This window comes from Lissotriton helveticus, chromosome 8 (assembly GCF_964261635.1).
Source record: "Lissotriton helveticus chromosome 8, aLisHel1.1, whole genome shotgun sequence".
NCBI classification, from domain to species: domain Eukaryota; kingdom Metazoa; phylum Chordata; class Amphibia; order Caudata; family Salamandridae; genus Lissotriton; species Lissotriton helveticus.
In genome coordinates this window covers 390,884,975-390,904,454 of record NC_136069.1, presented here as the reverse complement: position 1 = coordinate 390,904,454, position 19,480 = coordinate 390,884,975, and the positions used below count along the sequence as shown (strand labels likewise).

The 19,480-nt window shown below is 44.8% G+C and overlaps 1 protein-coding gene across 9 annotated transcripts in view; it reads right to left on the bottom strand.

Moving 5' to 3' along the window:
- The window catches only part of LOC144772708 (uncharacterized), a 1,708,106-nt gene that overhangs the window by 1,485,693 nt on the left and 202,933 nt on the right, over positions 1-19,480 (bottom strand). The window contains exon 4 of one of the 9 annotated variants that reach the window (XM_078657213.1): positions 17,433-17,601. The exons of the other annotated variants lie outside the window; for them this stretch is intronic. Coding sequence (XP_078513339.1) covers positions 17,433-17,474 — 42 coding nt within the window. The 5' untranslated portion in view covers positions 17,475-17,601. The remainder of the gene's footprint in view (positions 1-17,432; positions 17,602-19,480) is intronic. 9 annotated transcript variants of the gene reach the window in all.

The window sequence follows — 19,480 nt, the reverse complement described above, 5'->3', positions numbered from 1 at the left end:
ATGCTCTTTTCATCCCTATTGATATTCTGCTCTTGCTGGTCCATGAGTTGTTATTTACATTGTACAAACACCGCTGCATTTTAATCTGTATCTGTCGCAGGTCCTATGGGCACTCTGTCTATCTGACTGGATTTGATCTTCCATTATTTCTCTATGTCACTATAGACAATTGACACATCGCTTGGCATAACGAGGGTGGACAACCTGAAAATACTCTCACTTAATGTCAAAGGTCTTAATCAACCTGTTGAACGTCAGAAAATCCTAGATTACCTCCGCAGGCAAAAAGGAGATATTGTCCTACTGCAGGAATCTAAAATCAATGCTAAACAATTTAATACACTTAGGAACAAATTCTGTGTCGAAGTGGCAGGTTCGGAGGCAATAGGAAAGAAAAATGGTGTCTTAACACTGATAGCAAAAAAATCAAATGTTGACTTGCTCTCCTCCACGGCTGACACTAATGGGAGGTGGGTCACAACCAAGTTGCTCAAAGATGATACTGAATTTTATGTAACAAATGTTTATGCTCCTAACACATGTGCTTTAAGTTTTTGGTCAGACCTCACTAAGCAAATTGATACTATTCTTGACTCAGCTGTACATATTCTCGCAGGAGATTTCAATCTACCCTTTGACCCAACTCTTGATAGGGATTACTGATGCACCTTCCGTGGCAGTAAGTCTCACAAAGCCTTCACTAACCTATGTACCCGTTTTAACTTAGTGGACTCATGGCAGCTGCAAAACCCTGATGGGAGAGACTACACATTCTACTCCTCTCCACACGATTCGTTCTCCCGTATCGATTATCTATTTATCACAAAAAATGGCATCCCCAGAATAGAGGAGACAACAATAGAACCAAGGGTTCTATCTGATCATTCATAAATATCACTGTCCATTTCTAATGTGAAACCGTCTACCCGTCAATCGATTTGGCGGCTCAATGAGGAGGTACTCGAAAAGGAGCAGCATCGGTCTACCATTGAATCTGCCATCAAAGAATACCTGTACAAAAGGGGGTGGTGATGGACGGAGCATCCAAACCAATGAAACACTCACACCCAGTCAAAAGATCTGGGTTTATAATCCATCACCGTTCTTTAGCCCACTCTGCCACCCCAGTTCAGACATGGCTATATGCAAATCAGTCTGACCCTGTGCCTCATGGGAACAGTCCAGCCCGAACTGCCAAGCCATGCCTTCCCTGGACCGGAAACAAGATTCCGAGGACCGGTTTCTGGCATTACAGCCGTCTTCAGCCCGGCTTGCTTGAATCCAGTGGCAAAGTGAGCAAGGGACTCACGTCTGAGCATACCCTGCCACACTTATGGCGGCCAAAAGCGGTACAAAAGGGGGTGGTGATGGACGGAGCATCCGAACCAACCAAACACTCACACCCAGTCAAAAGATCTGGGTTTAATCCATCACCGTTCTTTAGCCCACTCTGCCACCCCAGTTCAGACATGGCTATATGCAAATCAGTCTGACCCTGTGCCTCATGGGAACAGTCCAGCACGAACTGCCAAGCCATGCCTTCCCTGGACTGGAAACAAGCTTCCGAGGACCGGTTTCTGGCATTACAGCCGTCTTCAGCCCGGCTTGCTTGAATCCAGTGGCAAAGTGAGCAAGGGACTCACGTCTGAGCATACCCTGCCACACTTATGGCGGCCAAAAGCGGTACAAAAGGGGGTGGTGATGGACGGAGCATCCGAACCAATCAAACACTCACACCTAGTCAACTGATCTGTGTTTAATCCATCAGGTGTGGCGCCGCGGCCAGGGCGACTGACGCTGGAATCTGGGGACCACGGTTCGATCCCCGGCTCCGGCGGTAGGTTAGCCCAGCACCATGTGACTCTGGGCAATAGCTCGCTTAATCTTCCCGACGGCCCCCAGCGCCTAGAGACCCTTACGGGTGATTGTGCGCTTTACAAATGTGGACTTTTATGGTGGCCAAAAGCGGTACAAAAGGGGGTGGTGATGGACGGAGCATCCGAACCAATCAAACACTCACACCCAGTCAAAAGATCTGGGTTTAATCCATCACCGTTCTTTAGCCCACTCTGCCACCCCAGTTCAGACATGGCTATATGCAAATCAGTCTGACCCTGTGCCTCATGGGAACAGTCCAGCCCGAACTGCCAAGCCATGCCTTCCCTTGACTGGAAACAAGCTTCCGAGGACCGGTTTCTGGCATTACAGCCGTCTTCAGCCCGGCTTGCTTGAATCCAGTGGCAAAGTGAGCAAGGGACTCACGTCTGAGCATACCCTGCCACACTTATGGCGGCCAAAAGCGGTACAAAAGGGGGTGGTGATGGACGGAGCATCCGAACCAATCAAACACTCACAGCCAGTCAAAAGATCTGGGTTTAATCCATCACCGTTCTTTAGCCCACTCTGCCACCCCAGTTCAGACATGGCTATATGCAAATCAGTCTGACCCTGTGCCTCACGGGAACAGTCCAGCCCGAACTGCCAAGCCATGCCTTTCCTGGACCGGGTATGCTCAGATGTGAGTCCCTTGCTCACTTTGCCACTGGATTCAAGCAAGCCGGGCTGAAGACGGCTGGGATGCCAGAAACCGGTCCTCGGAAGCTTGTTTCCGGTCCAGGGAAGGCATGGCTTGGCAGTTCGGGCTGGACTGTTCCCATGAGGCACAGGGTCAGACTGATTTGCATATAGCCATGTCTGCACTGGGGTGGAAGAGTGGGCTAAAGAACGGTGATGGATTAAACCCAGATCTTTTGACTGGGTGTGAGTGTTTGATTGATTCAGATGCTCCGTCCATCACCACACCTTTTTGTACCATCTAAGAATACCTGGATCATAACAAAAGGGGGACACCACGACCTGACCCGATGGGAAGCATTAAAAAGTACTGTCAGAGGGGTTATTATTAAAATTAGATCAGCTGTAAACAAGGATCATAACAAGGCCCTAAAAAAACTAGAAAAAGAAATATCTGCCCTAGAGAATTGACACCTGCTTGATAGGAAGGAGGATACACTGTATAAGTTAGCCAATAAGAAATATGAATACAACAAAATAGTAAATGAAACAACAGGGGTCTGGCTGAATAGGAGGAAACAATTTAAGCTATGTGAATCAAACAAGAGTCTGCCTGCTTATCTCAAATTTAAGGTACAGAAAAACACGATAAACTCCATTCAAGATCAAGCTGGGGTGGCCCACTCAGATCCTGTCAAGATCGCAGATATATTTAAAGACTTTTATGAGTGTCTCTATGCAAAGAACATAGAGGTGGAGGAAACCAAAATTCAGGACTACTTAGGGGAATACGAGCTACCGTCTCTCTCCCTTGCTGGCCAAGCTGACCTTAATAATCCAATCTCGATCCTGGAGATTGAAAAAGCTATCAAATCTTTAAAATGCGGAAAAGCCCCCTGACCAGACGGGTTCAGTGCTAGATTTTATAAGTGCTTCTCTTCTCTCCTATCACATCCACTCCTACACCTGTTTCATGAAATCAACAACACAGGGGAAGCGAAAGGCACACTATCTGAAGCTATCATTGCCGTCCTGCCCAAAGATGGGAAATATCCAATACTCCCTAAAAACTATAGACATATCTCTCTTATCAACCTCGACTGTAAGCTCTTAGCAATGATCTTAGCAAACTGCCTCCAGAAAGTTATGCCCAAACTTATCCACCCCTCCCAGGCAGGTTTCTTGAAATATAGGTTATCCAGTGACAATACCAGGACATTAGCACATGTACTCGAAAAGGCGAAGCTTATTACCACCCCTACTGTAGCAATCATGCTCGATGCCAAAAAGGCTTTTGACAAAGTAGACTGGACATATCTGGAGGCAGTGCTAAATAAATTTAACCTAGGAACGTCCTTCACGAGGATGGTTATGTCCCTTTTTTCCTGCCCCTCGGCCAGAGTTAGAGCGGGAGGATCGTTCTCCTCATCATTCCGATTACAGAAAGGAACCAGACAAGGGTGCCCCCTCTCCCCTTCCTTATTCCTACTGGCAATCGGACCATTCCTTCACCACATACGGAACAATGAGGGCATCTCGGGAATCCCCTTTAAAGATTGTACAATAAAACTAACTGCCTATGCGGATGACGTTCTGGTTGTTTCGGAAAAAGCGGAGGAGGCAATATCGGCCCTCATGTCTACTATTGACGAATTCTCGAAGGCATCAGGGTATAAATTAAACAAAGACAAAACAGAGGTTAAATTGTTAAATAATCAGGGAAATAAGGAAGTGCTGGGGGACTCCGGTCTAACTTGGCAACCAAACTGCTTCAAGTATCTTAATTTCTACATTACGCATTAACAAAAACTTGACCCTAAAGAAAATATCCAAATTACTAGATGGGTGGTCTCCTAAGTACCTATCATGGTGGGGTAGGGCCGAAACCCTGAAAATTATGATGACTCCACGGGTGAATTACCTGGCAAGTATGTTGCCGATGACTTTTTCGGATGACTTTTTAACAAGGGTTGACAAGCTTTTTGGTACTTTTCTGTAGCAGGGGAAGAAACCCAGTATATCAATGAAGAAGCTACAGCTATCTAAAGAAAAAGGCGGCCTGGGTCTCCCCAGCTTCAGAAATTATCAAACTGCGTTCCTATGTAAACAAGGAGCACAATGGCTGATTGAAGACTCGGCCTACACCCCGCTGTGGCTGGATGTTGAGAAATCCCTCAATGATAATGTTCCCCTTCCTGCCCTACTCACTATGGATCTCTCCCACCTTCCTCACTCTAAATACATTTTATTAAACACAAGACGGGCCCACTTACGGCTCGATCAATCCCACAACACCGGCTGAAAATAAAAAAAACTACTTTGGTAGCCTTGTGGCATAACCCCTCACTTAAGATTGAAGGAAAACCCCTTTAATGGGAATATTGGTCCAAGAAAGGTGTCAATTTGGTGAGTGACCTGTATGATGGGATACACCCTTTACCGTTCTCCTCTGCTCCAGGCCCTACATAATCTGGCACCGATAGATTTTTATGATTTTTTTAGACTAAAAGTCCTCTTATCAACACGCTCTTTTAAACCCTATGATCCCTGGCTTAAGACCCATATGACACGTATTATGGCGGCTGGTCATTTTGTCTTGAAAACATATAAACTTCTCCCTCTACCTAGAAAGGCCCACAGGCGGAGTGAGATTCAATGGGAGTCGGAACCCAACTCTACGGGCTTGATGTTTGACTGGGACACTATTCATACCACTGCTTTCTCGAACAAAGTCTCTCCAATATTATCCCAAACCAAATACATGTTATTAAACAGAACGTACTTGACGCCAGATAAGCGTTTTAAACTCCACCTGAGAGATAGCCCTAAGTGTTGGAACTGTGACTCAGCTGTAGGGGATTTGGCCCATATGCTTTTTAATTGTCCCTCTCTGAAAACATATTGGGAGAAATTTTTTGATTGCATAGAACATATTTTCAGTTTCAAACCTGCAAGGGAATTCGTTTATGTCCTACTGGGTGTCCTAGACCCGAACCTAGTTAATGCATATGACCGCCAATTGCATGACTTACTGCTCACCCTGGCCTGTAAAGTAGTCTTATGTAAATGGAAGAGCACCTCTGAGGTGTCCTTTAAGATATGGCAAGAATGGTTATCCTTTCTAAGAGGAGCTGACAACCATGCGCTGCATTCCTCCCCATGGCGCGCATCCCATAAGAAGCTTTGGAAATCTCTTGATGCTTCATCATTTTCATTTGATCCTCCGTGATGTGCTATGGTTATGTGTAATATTCTGTAGCAAAGTGGAGTTACTTATTATATACTTTGTAATGTAAATTGATGTGGCACAAGGGTGAAACCACCATCCCTAACAGAACTCATTTCGAATGAGTACACAGAATGTTGGACACAAATGGAAATTGGAAATCCAGGGACCTGGACAAGGACATTGTATATGCAGCATTGTATATGTAGCACTCGTCTTAGATTCGGACTTCACATTCGGACCTCATGGTATGAGTTTTTATGTAAACCACAAAACTGTGTATTACCCTGCCTTTATTTGTTATGATTTTGTTATGATCTCGTATGTAATTCATTTCATGTATTGGGAGATCTTGTGTCTTTTACTTTACATTTTCTTTCTTTCTTCCTTTTCCTTTATTTCTATTTTCAATAAAAATGATTTGAATATATAAAAAAAAAGAATATGGAAATACATACTTTTAAACATACATTGTGTCATTATTAGCACAGATCCTTGAGTGTGACATTCCAAATACAAAAGGTGTTTTTCCTGAATAACACGGAGTCGCTGAGAGAGGGACTATTTACTTTACCAACAATGCACATCTTTCCTCCTAGGAAGGGGCACTGGTGAGGAGATAAGGCACTTGGGACCAGATGTAGGAAGTCTAATTCCGGTCGGTAACGGCCGAAATTACCGAATTTCGGCTGTTACCAACCGGAATTAGGTTTTTCAGATGTAGTTGACCAAATTATAGGATTCGGTAATTTACCAAATCTGTAACTTAAGAAATCGGTAAATCATCAAATTCTTAACATACCGATTCGGTAACTTACTGCATCCTTCATGTAGAGAGCACTCAAGTGAGTACTTTTTACATTTAAAGATTTGTTACTTACCACCAACTATTAGTTGGTGGTAAATTCCGAATGCTTTATAAAAAGCAATTTGGTGCTTTTTATTCAGTGCCGTGTGGCAGACATACATGCCCTTACGGCATGTATGTGTGCCACATGTGCACCCATGCACTATTCAGTGGTGCAACAGCGTGTCAATGTGACACCCTGCCACCCTTGAAAGGGTTCCCCCTATTACCGATTTGGTATTTACCGATTCGGTATTTACCGAATCGGTATTTACCGAATCGGTAATTCCCATTCATTCCTATGGGCCTCCGATTTTTAATTACTGAATCTTACCGTTTCGGTAATTGTTAACTTAAAATTATCTACATCCCATTTACCTATTCTAAAATGCTGAATGGGTAAAATTAGGTATTTAAGAATAGGTAAATTGAGATTACCTACATCTGGCCCTAAGTGCTCACTTCACATCAGAGCATCCTACTCATCTGGAATTCTGCAAAAGGCTGAAACCAACAAAACTGAAACAGTCCATACGTTATGCTGAATGTCTGAGGATGACCCGTAACTGTAGCAGGGAACTTGATTTGAAAGAGTCAAAAGAGGAACTCTTCATGAGACTAAGAAACAGAGGATACAACAAAGTCTCACTAGACAATGCTGAAAAGAAGTGTGCAGCTAAGAACAGGAAAGATCTCCTTTTCCCCCAAAAAGACCAACACACAGCTCCAATGAAGGGAGTCTCATCCCACACCCCAAGACTCATCACGGGGTATAACAGCTACCATGCCAATTTACGTAAAATCCTTAACAGACATTGGCCTTTGGTTCGGAATGATCCAATTGTAGGTCCTTTATGTGAGAAATGTCCAGCAGTCACATTTAAAAAAGGCAAAATCAATGAGAAGTGAATTAGTGTGCAATGCACCAACTACTCTCAAAAGCACTATATGGCTGCACGCTCAAAATGGACTCCATAGATGTTTCAAATGCAAAGCCTGTAGACATGGCGTAAACACACAGTCAGTCAGGCTTCCTTTCAGGCACACACCTTACACCATTAGAGGGAGCTACTCATGTAAGACTGAGTACACTGTATATGTGCTTGAATGCACCTGTAGAAGCAGATACGTGGGTAGCACGATACACCAGGTACACGTAAGGGTATTACAACACCTCAGGGCAATTGCCAATAATGACCAGACGTACCCTGTGGCGAGGCACATCAACTCTCAGCACGCAGGAAATGCCAAAGACCTAACATTTTTCGTAATAGATAGCATCCTCAAGAACATCAGGGGAGGGAACCAAATTGTGGCATTAAGAAGACTTGAGTCAAGATACATTATCTTACTCGACTCAAAAATCCCAAACAGGTTGAATGCGGACAAGGCGCACAATGTGCACCTCTAGCCCTCTGCTGCTTGGCCTGCATACTCTAACCACCCTGTAAACATCTAGATCTCACTCAAGATCATTTAATTTTAGTTTAATTTTAATTTTGACACAAGGAACGCACAGGTTTTTCTTCACACACCACATTTTTTCTGCACATTGTGAACACCCTTGGCACAGCACAGATAGGGCGCACACGGACTCCGAGTGACTAAGGAGCATAAGTTTTCAGGTACCCCGACGAGATTTTGTTCCCCCACCCACTGGGGTTTTATAGTTACATATTTCATTGCACGCTGGGATAGATTAACAGGTATATATATATATATACATATATATATATATATATTCACGCTCCAAGGTTGTCCACCTTATGAGTAGCACGCGAGCAGCAGCTTTATTTATGTGTGCTATGCTCGCGTGCTACTCATAAGGTGGACAACCTGGGAGCGAGAATCTATATGCGGCAGTCCAGCCGCAGAGTATGCACCACCCCGTTAACGTGGGGGTCACGGCAGTGAAGTAGCAGCCGTACATGGGATCGAGGACGGGCCCACTCGTGGAGTCCATACAGGACTTGATTGTGTGCTTTCCGCACTACACTTCCCAAAAGCCTCATTGGAGCCTCCCATTGGCGGGTGAGTTATATGAAATTGGAGAAGTGTAGCGGGTGCGCACACCGCTTCCGTTAAAGCCCCTGAAGAGAAGCAGATGGAGCTTCGAAACGCGTCGGGCAGATCCATTACGGAGCGGCGTCTACAAGCGGATCCCCGTCCTCACCTACACATAAATAAAGCTGCTGCTCGCGTGCTACTCATAAGGTGGACAACCTGGGAGCGAGAATCTATATGCGGCAGTCCAGCCGCAGAGTATGCACCACCCCGTTAACGTGGGGGTCACGGCAGTGAAGTAGCAGCCGTACATGGGATCGAGGACGGGCCCACTTGTGGAGTCCATACAGGACTTGATTGTGTGCTTTCCGCACTACACTTCCCAAAAGCCTCATTGGAGCCTCCCATTGGCGGGTGAGTTATATGAAATTGGAGAAATGTAGCGGGTGCGCACACCGCTTCCGTTAAAGCCCCTGAAGAGAAGCAGATGGAGCTTCGAAACGCGTCGGGCAGATCCATTACGGAGCGGCGTCTACAAGCGGATCCCCGTCCTCACCTACACATAAATAAAGCTGCTGCTCGCGTGCTACTCATAAGGTGGACAACCTGGGAGCAAGAATATATATATATATATATATATATATATATATAATTCCAACAAGTGCCCAAAGAGCGCGGAAACACTCGAACATCAGTTGACCTTCAATCAGCCTTTCCTTTATTTGCTAGTAGACCGGCAATCGCATTTCGATATTTGTGACAGCCTGACGCTTTCGGAGTTCCTGCTTCTTATTCATAGGCATGGGTCTTAAAGGTCACAGCATTGCAGACACCTATAAACAATTAGTTGCCTGTGAGGGGCCACTCAGGTGAGTATACCCCCGTTGCATGATGGAACTTGTAGTCTGTGCTGACATCAATCCTTCCCTGATGAGTGCTGTTTCATTTCAGTTCCAGTATTACAACCCCTCCAATGGGCCTCAGAATGCGTGTTGGTCTCAAATTATTTGCGCTGCTGTCCTACTCTTTGGTCACTTGATGAAATAAATAAATAAATAAATAAATTTATATATACGTAATATTTCTTTCTTTTTATTAAGATAATCTTTAACAACCAAAGCACACTGCCAACGCATTTCTTTCCAAGCAGGAACTTCGTTAGGGCTCTATTTAAATTGGACCAATAGGTGATAAGGTAAATCCAACGGACGTAAAAGCTGAATATGCCAAGGAGCACAATGGGCAATGTCGATTGATAGTGGCAGTGTTCTAATTTATTTTCAAACAAATAAGCCAAGAAAAGTAAGAATCTATAGAACTGAGTACACTCCACCGGCTTCTGATTATCTCTATCCTTCACACTGAACTTTTCTCTCAACGCATGTTGTATATAGCTGGCATTGAGCTACATCGATTAGATTTTGAATACCCTGTTAATCTCATGCCAATTGTTTTACGTGCCTGGATACAGTCATGTACTTTTTGCACCTGGACTTTGATGGCATAGATACTTCGCTGCTAGTGTGTACACCGAACAGTTTTAGGCTATATACCTTGACTGATAATTTTTTCGTTTGATGAGATGAGAAGGGGCTTCACGCGGATTCTATAGATTCTTACTTTTCTTGGCTTATTTGTATGAAAATAAATTAAATCACTGCCACTATCAATCGACATTGTCCATTGTGCTCCTTGGAATATTCAGCTTTTACGTCAGTTGGATTTACCTTATCACCTATTGGTCCAATTTAAATAGAGCCCTGATGAAGTTCCTGCTCTGAACGAAACGCGTTGGCTGTGTGCTTTGGTTGTTAAAGATTATCTGAATAAAAAGAAAGAAATATTACTGGATTAAAAGTGTGAGTGTCTACTTTCAATGAGTGCACCTTCCACATTCTGATGAAAATTCCTGTAAAGTTAGTTCTTGCGGCGTTTCCTAGAGTCCCCAAACACCGCTACGGCCCCTCGCTCCAGGTAACAGTGTGGGCAGAGGCAGGGGTGTAAATACAGCCTGCCCTACGTATCGCCGCCCGCTGATGTCCTGGATAGTTGAGGCGGGCCACGGAACATCTGATCCATCGGAACAAAAACAATATATATAACATACTGGCAGTCACCAGTAGGTAGTTATAGTTAGGACCTCATTTCTATACAAAAACCATTTATTCTTTTGCCAATATCTTTGGTGCCATTTGACAAATCTTTGAGAAATTTTCTAAACTAATGGCCCGCTCCGGTCAGCTCCTGTCTTGAACGTTTCGGAGTAATTTGTCAAGCGGTGGCCGATAAAAAAATAGGGGGATCCCAAAACACATTTTCCCCATGTTAATTTCCAAAGGAAAAATTGGAACACGCTACAGCCTGAACTGTCGAATGGAATTACACCAAATTTAGCAAAAAGGTAGCTCTTGGTTCAGTAAATGGTGTAAATCTGTTCAGTAGTTCCAGAGGATATAAAAAACAAACATTGATTTCAGAGCACCAAGGAAAAGTTGTGACTTCTCCCGAGCACGAGCTGACTTCTGATTGGCAGCCAACACTTCAAACCAGGAAGTGTTGGCAGCCATCTTGTGACTCGGTAGAACGGGGTCACAAGAAAATGTGTAAAATAAAGGTGACAAAACAAGAAAATGGGGCAGGGTAGAAACACCCTGACCCCCTAGACCTGCCCAGGGTGTCCCACTAGGACCCCCAGGGCCAAGATTTTTTTTTTTTTTTAATAATGTGGGCCGAAATCGCGCTGGCTGTGCAAATCCGGCAGAAATTATTTAAAAAAATGAATTGCAGTCTCTCGCGCTTCATTTGTTTCAAGTCCCAGGGTGGGCCAGGTCCCGGGGACAATTGGTAATCCACAGCCCCAAGAACCGACGACTCCCCAGGGCTTTGTATATCATATGTTGGGACACAGCCAGCGTAGCCCTGGGGATTGCCACCTCCCCGAACATTTTTACAAAAATGTGTGGGGGAACTCCTGCTTCCCCAAGCTGCCCCAGGAACTGCCATCTCCCCGGGGCATTCCTAATTATGTGGGGGTGGCCTTGCGCCCCCCAAGCCTGGAGACAACCACCTTCCCAAGGCATTTAATTATTTGGGGGGACCCCCATGCCCCAGGGATCACAACCTCCAGGGTCTACCTGATTTAAATGCAGGGGGGGCTATGTGGCCCCCACAGGCCCCGGGGACCACCACCACCCTGGGATTTAAAAATGCTGGGAGTTTGGCTGCGAGGCCCCCCTACTGGAACCCTTGATGGTCCTGAGGGCCGCTACCCCCAAGGGCCGGGTCCTGCAATGTGTCGGGGTGTCTACACCCAGGAATTCCCATTTGCTATGGCAGGGTGAGAGTTCTGCTCCCGCCCTGCCATAGCAAACCCTGTTTTGCTTTTTGGAAGTGAGAGCAGGAAACCTGCTTTCACTTCCAAAAAGCAAAGCAGGTTGCTTTCGCACAAGAGGAGCTGCATGTCAGCAGCTCCCCTTGTGCAAAAGCCATGCCGGCTCCCGCAGGAGGTGGGGAAGTGGCTGGGACTGTGGGGTTATTGAGGCTCTCCCCCGCAGCCCCAACGAGAGGCAATGCCCGGGGATGGGGTCCCTGGGGAGCCCCACTCCCTTAAATACATATTTTAAAAAGGTATTGGGCATGGCCCGGGGGATTGGGTCCCTGGGGCCAAAAATGGCCCGGGAGGGGTCCAGGAGGCCTCCTCCCTCAAAAAATAAAGAAAGAATTGGGCATGTCCCGGGGGCAGGGGTCGCTGGGGCCGAAATTAACCTCAGGAGGGGGGCCGCGCAGACCCTTCCCGTTTAAAAAAAACAATTTGCTAGCCCTGGGGGATGGGGTCCACAGGGACCAACACATATTAAAAGAAGGGGGGGACACAGATCCCCCTTCAAATATATATATATATTGTTAAGTCGGCATCTCACCGAAGGCCCCGCCCGCTTCCTGCACCACTCAGCAAATACACCCCCTAGCACGTTTTAAGTTGGGGAATTAAGTCCCCATGAATACTGAGGGTCCCTGGGGGCCAACTAGCCCACCAGGTAACCCCAGTAAGCGCCACACAGCTGAATTGCTGAGAGGTGGTCTAAGGCTACATCCCTTTTTACACCATTCTGCAAACGTGCCTCTTAGCGTATTGCTGGTGGGGCGATGAGGTCCTCTTGTGTCCTGAGGACCTCAGGACTAAAATGGACTTCATCCCCCAATAGAAGTGTGCCAGAAGGTGTGTTGCAGAGGGGTGTTGAAAGAGGGCGTGGCCTCAGACCAGTCTCAGCAATCCAGCTGTGTTGGACTTACTGGAGGTACCTGGTGGGCTTGTTGGCCCCCAGTATTCAAGGGGACTTAATCTCCCACCTTAGAACACATCAGAAGGGGAGTTCCCCGAGTGGTGGAGAAAGGGGGCATGGCCTGAGTCCAGCTTTCAGCAATCCCACTATCTGGGACATACTGGAGGTATAAGGTAGGCTAGTTGGCCCCTAAGACCCCCAGCAGCAAAGGGGACTTTAAGCCACATCCAAGAGCGCGCCAGAAAATGTGTATGCATAGTGGTGAGGAAAGGGGGCATGGCCTGCTATGACAACTTAGCAATCCTGCTGTGTGGGACTTACTGGAGGTAATAGGAGGAGTAGTTGGCCCCTAGAGATGTCCTTGGGGGCCAACTACCCCTCTTGTTACCTCCAGTAAGTCCCACACAGTGGGATTCCTAAGACGTATTTGGAAGTCATGCCCCCCTTTCTCCACCACTCTGCAAACGTGCCTCTGGCAGAGTATGGGATGGGGGATTAAGCCCACTTTACTCCTGAGGGACTTCGGGGGCCATGAAGCCCTCCTGGTATCTCCTGTAAGTACTATGCAGTGGAATTCCTGAGCACTGGTAGGAAGCCCAGCACCCATTCTCCACCAGTCTGCAAACATGACTAGTAGTTAAAGAAGTGTTTGCAATGTAATAGGTTTCGCATATGTAAGAATTAGAGCTATTGGCGATGTAAATGTGAAAGTTTATTAATAATGTTTTTCAGAGTGGAGTAGATGTAGGTTGTGTGTAGTGGAATTATGTGGTAAATTGTGCAGTGAAATTATGTGGATAGAAAGTATGTGGTATTTATTTCATAGGAACTATGTAGAGTGGGATTATGTGTTATGGAGAGTAATTATGTGGTATGGTAGTCTGTGTTGTGGTGTGGTAACCTGAGGTTGATTCTTCCTCGTTTCCATAGAAGCTAAACGATTAACTAAATGAGGCAAAAAAAGAAGGAATTACTGAGGAGCACTTCTGGAAATAGTCAGAGGTATGAGCCGGGCCACTGAAAATATGTGACTCTTTGGCTGCACCAACTTTTGCACAATTATACATTTTCCGCATTAGCCACATAATTAATCATCTGCTGCCTAATCTGTAGGTTTGAACAAAAAAAGCCTTATTTCTAGGTCAAACAGATCAAACCTTACCAAAATGCAGTGACAAGTGCCACAGTGAGGTGGAAGGTCCTTTGTAAACCTAGAATGGTCACCTGTTACTTATTGCTAAATGTGGGTGTTTGGCACTAATGGTGTGAAAGCCATTCTTGCTTCTTTCTGCGCCTCTCTTGCCTCTTTCTGCATTTCTGTTGTTTCTTTCTGCACCTTTCTTCCTTTCTCTGCAATTCATTAGCCTCTGTCTGCACGTCTCTTCTACTTTCTGCACCCCTCTTGCTTCTTTCTCCACCCCTCGTCCCCCTTTCTGAATATCTGTGTCTTCTTTCTGCACTTCTCTTGCCTCTTACTCCACCCTTCCTTCCTCTTTCTGCATCTCTGTTGCTTTTTCTGCACTTATCTTCTGTCTTTCTGTACCTCTCTCGTTTCTTTCTGCACCCCTTGTGCCTCTTTCTACACCATCTTCTCTTTCTTCATTCTTGCCTCTTTCTGCACTACTTTTGTTCCTTTCTGCACCTCTCTTGCTTCTTTCTGCACACCTCTTGCCTCTTTCTCTATCTTTCTTCCCTCTTTCTGCACATCTGTTGCTTCTTTCTGCACCTTTCTTGCTTCTTTCTGCACCCCTTGTGCCTCTTTCTGCATCCTTCTTTCTTCTTTATGCACACCTCTTGCCTCTTTCTGCATACCTGTTCCCTCTTTCTGCACCTTTCTTGTTTTTACTGCATCCCTCTTGCCTCTTTCTCCACCTCACTTCCCGCTTTCTGCATCTGTTGCTTATTTATGCACTTCTTCCTTCTCTCTGCTCCCCTCTTGCTTCTTTTTGCAACCCCTCGTGCCTTTCTGTACCCCTCTTCCCATTCTTCACTCATCTTGCCTTTCAGCACCAATGTTGCTTCTTTCTGTACTTCTCATGCTTCTTTCTGTACCCCTCTTGCCTATTTCTGTACCCCTTTTACCTTTTTGTGCACCTCTCTTGCCTCTTTCTGCACCTCTTTTGCTTCTTTCTGTAATTTTTTGCCTCTTTCTGTACCTCTCTTGCCTCTTTCTGCACCTCTGTTGCTTCTTTCTGCACTTTTCTTGCTTCTTTCTTCCTTCACCCCTGATAGCTCTTTCTGTACCTAACTTGCTTCTTTGTACACCTCTTTTGCCTCTTTCTGAACCCCTCTTGCCTCTTTCTGCGCCTGTTTATTCTTTCTTCACTTCTTTTGTTTCTTTCTGCAACACTCGTACCTCTTTCTGCACCCCTCTTCTCTTTCAGCACTCCTCTTGCCTCTTTCTGCACATCTGTTCCTTGTCACTGCACTTCTTCTGTTTCTTTATGCACCTCTTTTTCTTCTCTCTGCTTCCCTCTTGCCTCTTTCTCCAACCCTCTTCCCTCTTTCTGCATCTCTGTTGCTTCTTTTTGCACTTCTCTTGCCTATGTCACCACTCCTCATCCCTCTTTCTGCACCTCTGTTGCTTCTTTCTGTACCTCTGTCCCTACTTTCTGCAACCCTTGTGCCTCTTTCTGCACACCTCTTCCCTCTTTCTGCACTCCTCTTGCCTCTTTCTCCACCCCTCCTCCCCTTTCTGAATCTCTATTGCTTTTTTCTGCACTTCTCTTGCCTCTTTATGTACCTCTGTCCCTTCTTTCTATATCACTTGTACCTCTTTTTGCACTCCTCTTCCCTCTTTCTGTTTTCCTCTTGTCTCTTTCTGCACCTCTGTTGCTTCTTCATACACCTCTGTTTATTATTTCGGCAATTCTCTTGCCTCTTTCTGTACTTCTCTTGCCTGTTTCTGCACCTCACTTATTTCTTCGGGCACCCCTCTTTCCTATTTTGCACCCCTCTTCCTTCTTTGTGCAACTCTGTTGCCTCTTTCATACCTGTCTTCTCTCATTCCGTACCACTCATGTACTTCTGTTGGTTTTTTCTGCACTGCTCTTGCTTCTTTCTGTACCTCACTTGCCTCTTTCTGCACTTCTCCTGCTTCTTTCTACACCTTTGTTGCTTCTTTCATCAATTCTCCTGCCTCTTTCTGCACTTCTCTTCCTTCTTTCTGCACCCCTCCTGCCTTTCTCTGTACCTCTCTTGCCCCTTTATATACCTCTCCTACCTCTTTCTGAACCCCTCTTGCCTCTCTCTATTTTCCACCTCTGTTGGTTGATTCTGCACTACTCTGGCTTCGTTCTGCATCTCACTTTGCCTCTTTCTGCACTTATCTTGCTTCTTTTTACCTCTGTTGCTTCTTTCAGCAATTCTCTTGCCTCTTTCTGCACCCCTCTTTCCTCTTGTTGTACCCCTTTCCCCTTTCTGTGCCTCTCTTGCTTCTTTTTGCACCATTGTCCCCTCTTTCTGTACCTTTCCTGTCAGTTTCTGTACCTCTCTTTCCTCTTTCTGTACCTCTGTTGCTTCTTTCTGCACTTTTCTTGTCTCTTTCTGCACCCTTCAAGCCTCTTTCAGAACCTTTGTTGCTTCATTCTGAACTTCTCGTCCTTATTTCCACCCCCACTGCCTCTTTCTGCATCCCTCTTGCCTCTTTCTGCACCTCTCTTGCCTCTTTCTGCACTTTTCTAGCTTCTTTCCACACCTTTGCTGCTTCTTTCAGCAATTCTCCTGCCTCTTTCTGCACTACTCTTGCTTGTTTCGGCACTTCTGTTGCCTCTTTCTGTACCTCACTTGCTTCTTACTGCACTTCTTTTCATTCTTTCTGCACCATTCCTGCCTCTTTCTGTACCTCTCTTACCTTTGTTTACCTCTTACATTTTTCTGCACCCCTCTTGCCACTTTTTGCACCTGTTGCTTCTTTCTGCACAGCTCTTGCTTCTTTCTTCACCCCATTACCTCTTTCTGTACTTCTTTTGCTTCTTTCTACACCTCTGTTTCTTCTTTCAGCAATTCTCTTGCTTGTTTCTGCACCTCTTTTCCATCTTTCTGTACCTCTGTTGCTTCTTTCTGGTCCTCACTTGCTCTTTCTGCACTCCTCTTGCCTCTTTCTGCACCCCTCTTTCCTCTTTCTTCATCTCTCTTACCTCTTCTTGCAACCCTCTTCCCTATTTTTGCACCTTTCCTGTCTGTTTCTGAAACTCTCTTGCCTCTTTCAGTACCTCTGTTGCTTCTTTCTGTACTTTTGTTCTCTCTTTCAGCACCTCTGTTGCTTCTTTCTGGACGTATCTTCCTTGTTTTGCATCCCATCTGCCTTTTTCTGTACCTCTTGCCTCTTTGTGCACCCCTCTTGCCTCTTTTTGCACCTGTTATTTCTTTCTGCACTATTCTTGCTTCTTTCTGCACCTCATTTGCAAATTTCTGTATCCCTCTTTCTGCATCCTCTTCCCTATTTTGCCACCTTTCTTGCTTCTTTCTGCACTGCTCTTGCTTCTTTCGGTACCTCTCTTTCAATTTTCAGAATCCCTCTTGCCTCTTTCTGCACCCATGTTCCCTCTTGCTATACCTTTCTTTCCTGTTTCTCCACATCTCTTGCCTCTTTCTGCATCTCTGTTGGTTCTTTCTGTAAATCTCTTGCTTCTTTCTGCGCCTTTCTTCGTGTTTCTGGACCTCTGTTGCATCTTTCTTTTGCTTCTTTGTGCACTTGTCTTCCTCTTTCTGCACATGTCCTACCTCTGTAGTTAGAAATTTGCATTTAAAAAACCTTAGGAATTCACTGAAAAAAAAACATAGGTTTTAATGACATTATAGTTAGAAATTAGCATTTAAAAAACCTTTGAAATTCACTGAAGAAAACATAGGTTTCAGGGACGTTATAGTTAGATATTGGCATTTAAAAAACCTTTGAAATTCAGTGAAAAAACCATGGGTTCATGGACGTTATAGATAAAAATTAAAATAAAAAAAACCTTAAAAATTCACTGAAAAAAACACAAGTTTCAGAGACGTTATAGTTAGTTGGACATTTCACTCATACAAAACTAGAGAAATTAGGTCTATAACTCACACTCCTGCACTCCTGCCGATGTCACATATTACATCACTCATGACATGGTCAGTGACATCACTGATGGCATCTCAAATGACATCATCCAGAGACTGGGTATTTTTAACAGTTTAAGAATGTTATAGATACGCAAAGGTGTTTTGAAGAATCAGGGGGTTCATGAGCATCTGAATGGAAGATTTAGTGGGTACATGACTGACTGTATAAGTGAGAGATTAAACGTGTCTTAGTGAATACATGGGTGAATGACAAATCTGTGTGAATGTCTGTATCAGTCTGTCAGTTGGTGTGTAAGTCGCTGCATGAGTTGGTGAGTAGCTACCTGAGTGTCTACATGGGTTAATGATTGGTTCTCTGAGTACCTGTATAGGTACCTGAGTGTCTTTGTGGGGGGTCTGTGAGTCGGTGCATAGATGTGTGAGTGGGTGATTCAGAGGGTGTATGGATTCTTGAGTGTGTCAGTGAGGGGCTGTATGGGTGAGTGAGTATGCGAGTGGCTGTGTTGGTGAGTGAATACATATCTCAGTGGTATATGTGAGTTACTACATATGAAAAAGGCAGTATATGTGAGTGTTGGAGTATATAACTGACTATATGTGAGAGTGAGTGATTGTAAGAGTGGCTGTATGGACAAGTGTGTGCTTGTGTCAGTGATTTATAAGAGAATAAGCATGTGTTAGTATCTATGAATAAGTTAGGTGGTGTGTGTAGAACTATATTGGTAAGTAAATGGCAATGTGATTGAGTCTTTGGTTGACTGACTAGGTGTGTGAGTAACTCTGTGGATGAGTGACAGTATGTGAGTGTCTGTATGGGTGCATGAATGCATATATCAGAGGCTATATTGATGAGTGACTGCGTGTATGAGTGACCATATTGGTGAGTGAGTGGATGTGTGTAGACCTATAATTCAGTGAATGGGTATGTACTAACTGGTATTGGTGTGGCCATGGTTTCGAGAATAGTAGTCTGTATTTCAGAGTGGGTGTATGAAAGGTTATATTAGGGTGTGAGGAGATGCATCAGATATTAAGTGGATGAAGTCATCAGTGTTGTTTTTTTCAGTGAATTTGTAAGGTTTTTAAATGCTAATTTCTAACTATAACATCCATGAAACCTATAGTTTTTTCAGTGAATTTCAAAGGTTTTTACATGCTAATTAAAACTATAATGTCCCTGAAACCTATGTTTTTTTCTGTAAATTTCAAAGGTTTTTTAAATGCTAATTACTAACTATAACGTCCCTGAAACCTATTGAGATTTCAATGAATTTGAAAGATATTTAAATGGTAATTGTTAAGTATAAGGTAGTAGTCGCATTAGCAGAGTTGTGCAGAAAGGGGGCTTGGCCTCCTACCAGCGCTCAGGAATTCTGCTGCTTAGGACATACAGGAGATACCAGACGGGCTTATTGGCCCCCAAAGTCCCTCAGGAGTAAAGTGGACTTACTTCATCCCCCAACCTGTAGTGTGCCAGGAAGCGCGTTTGCAGAGTGGTGGAGAATGGGGGTGCCACCCTTTAGTAGCCTCCGTTTTAACTTCCTCCAG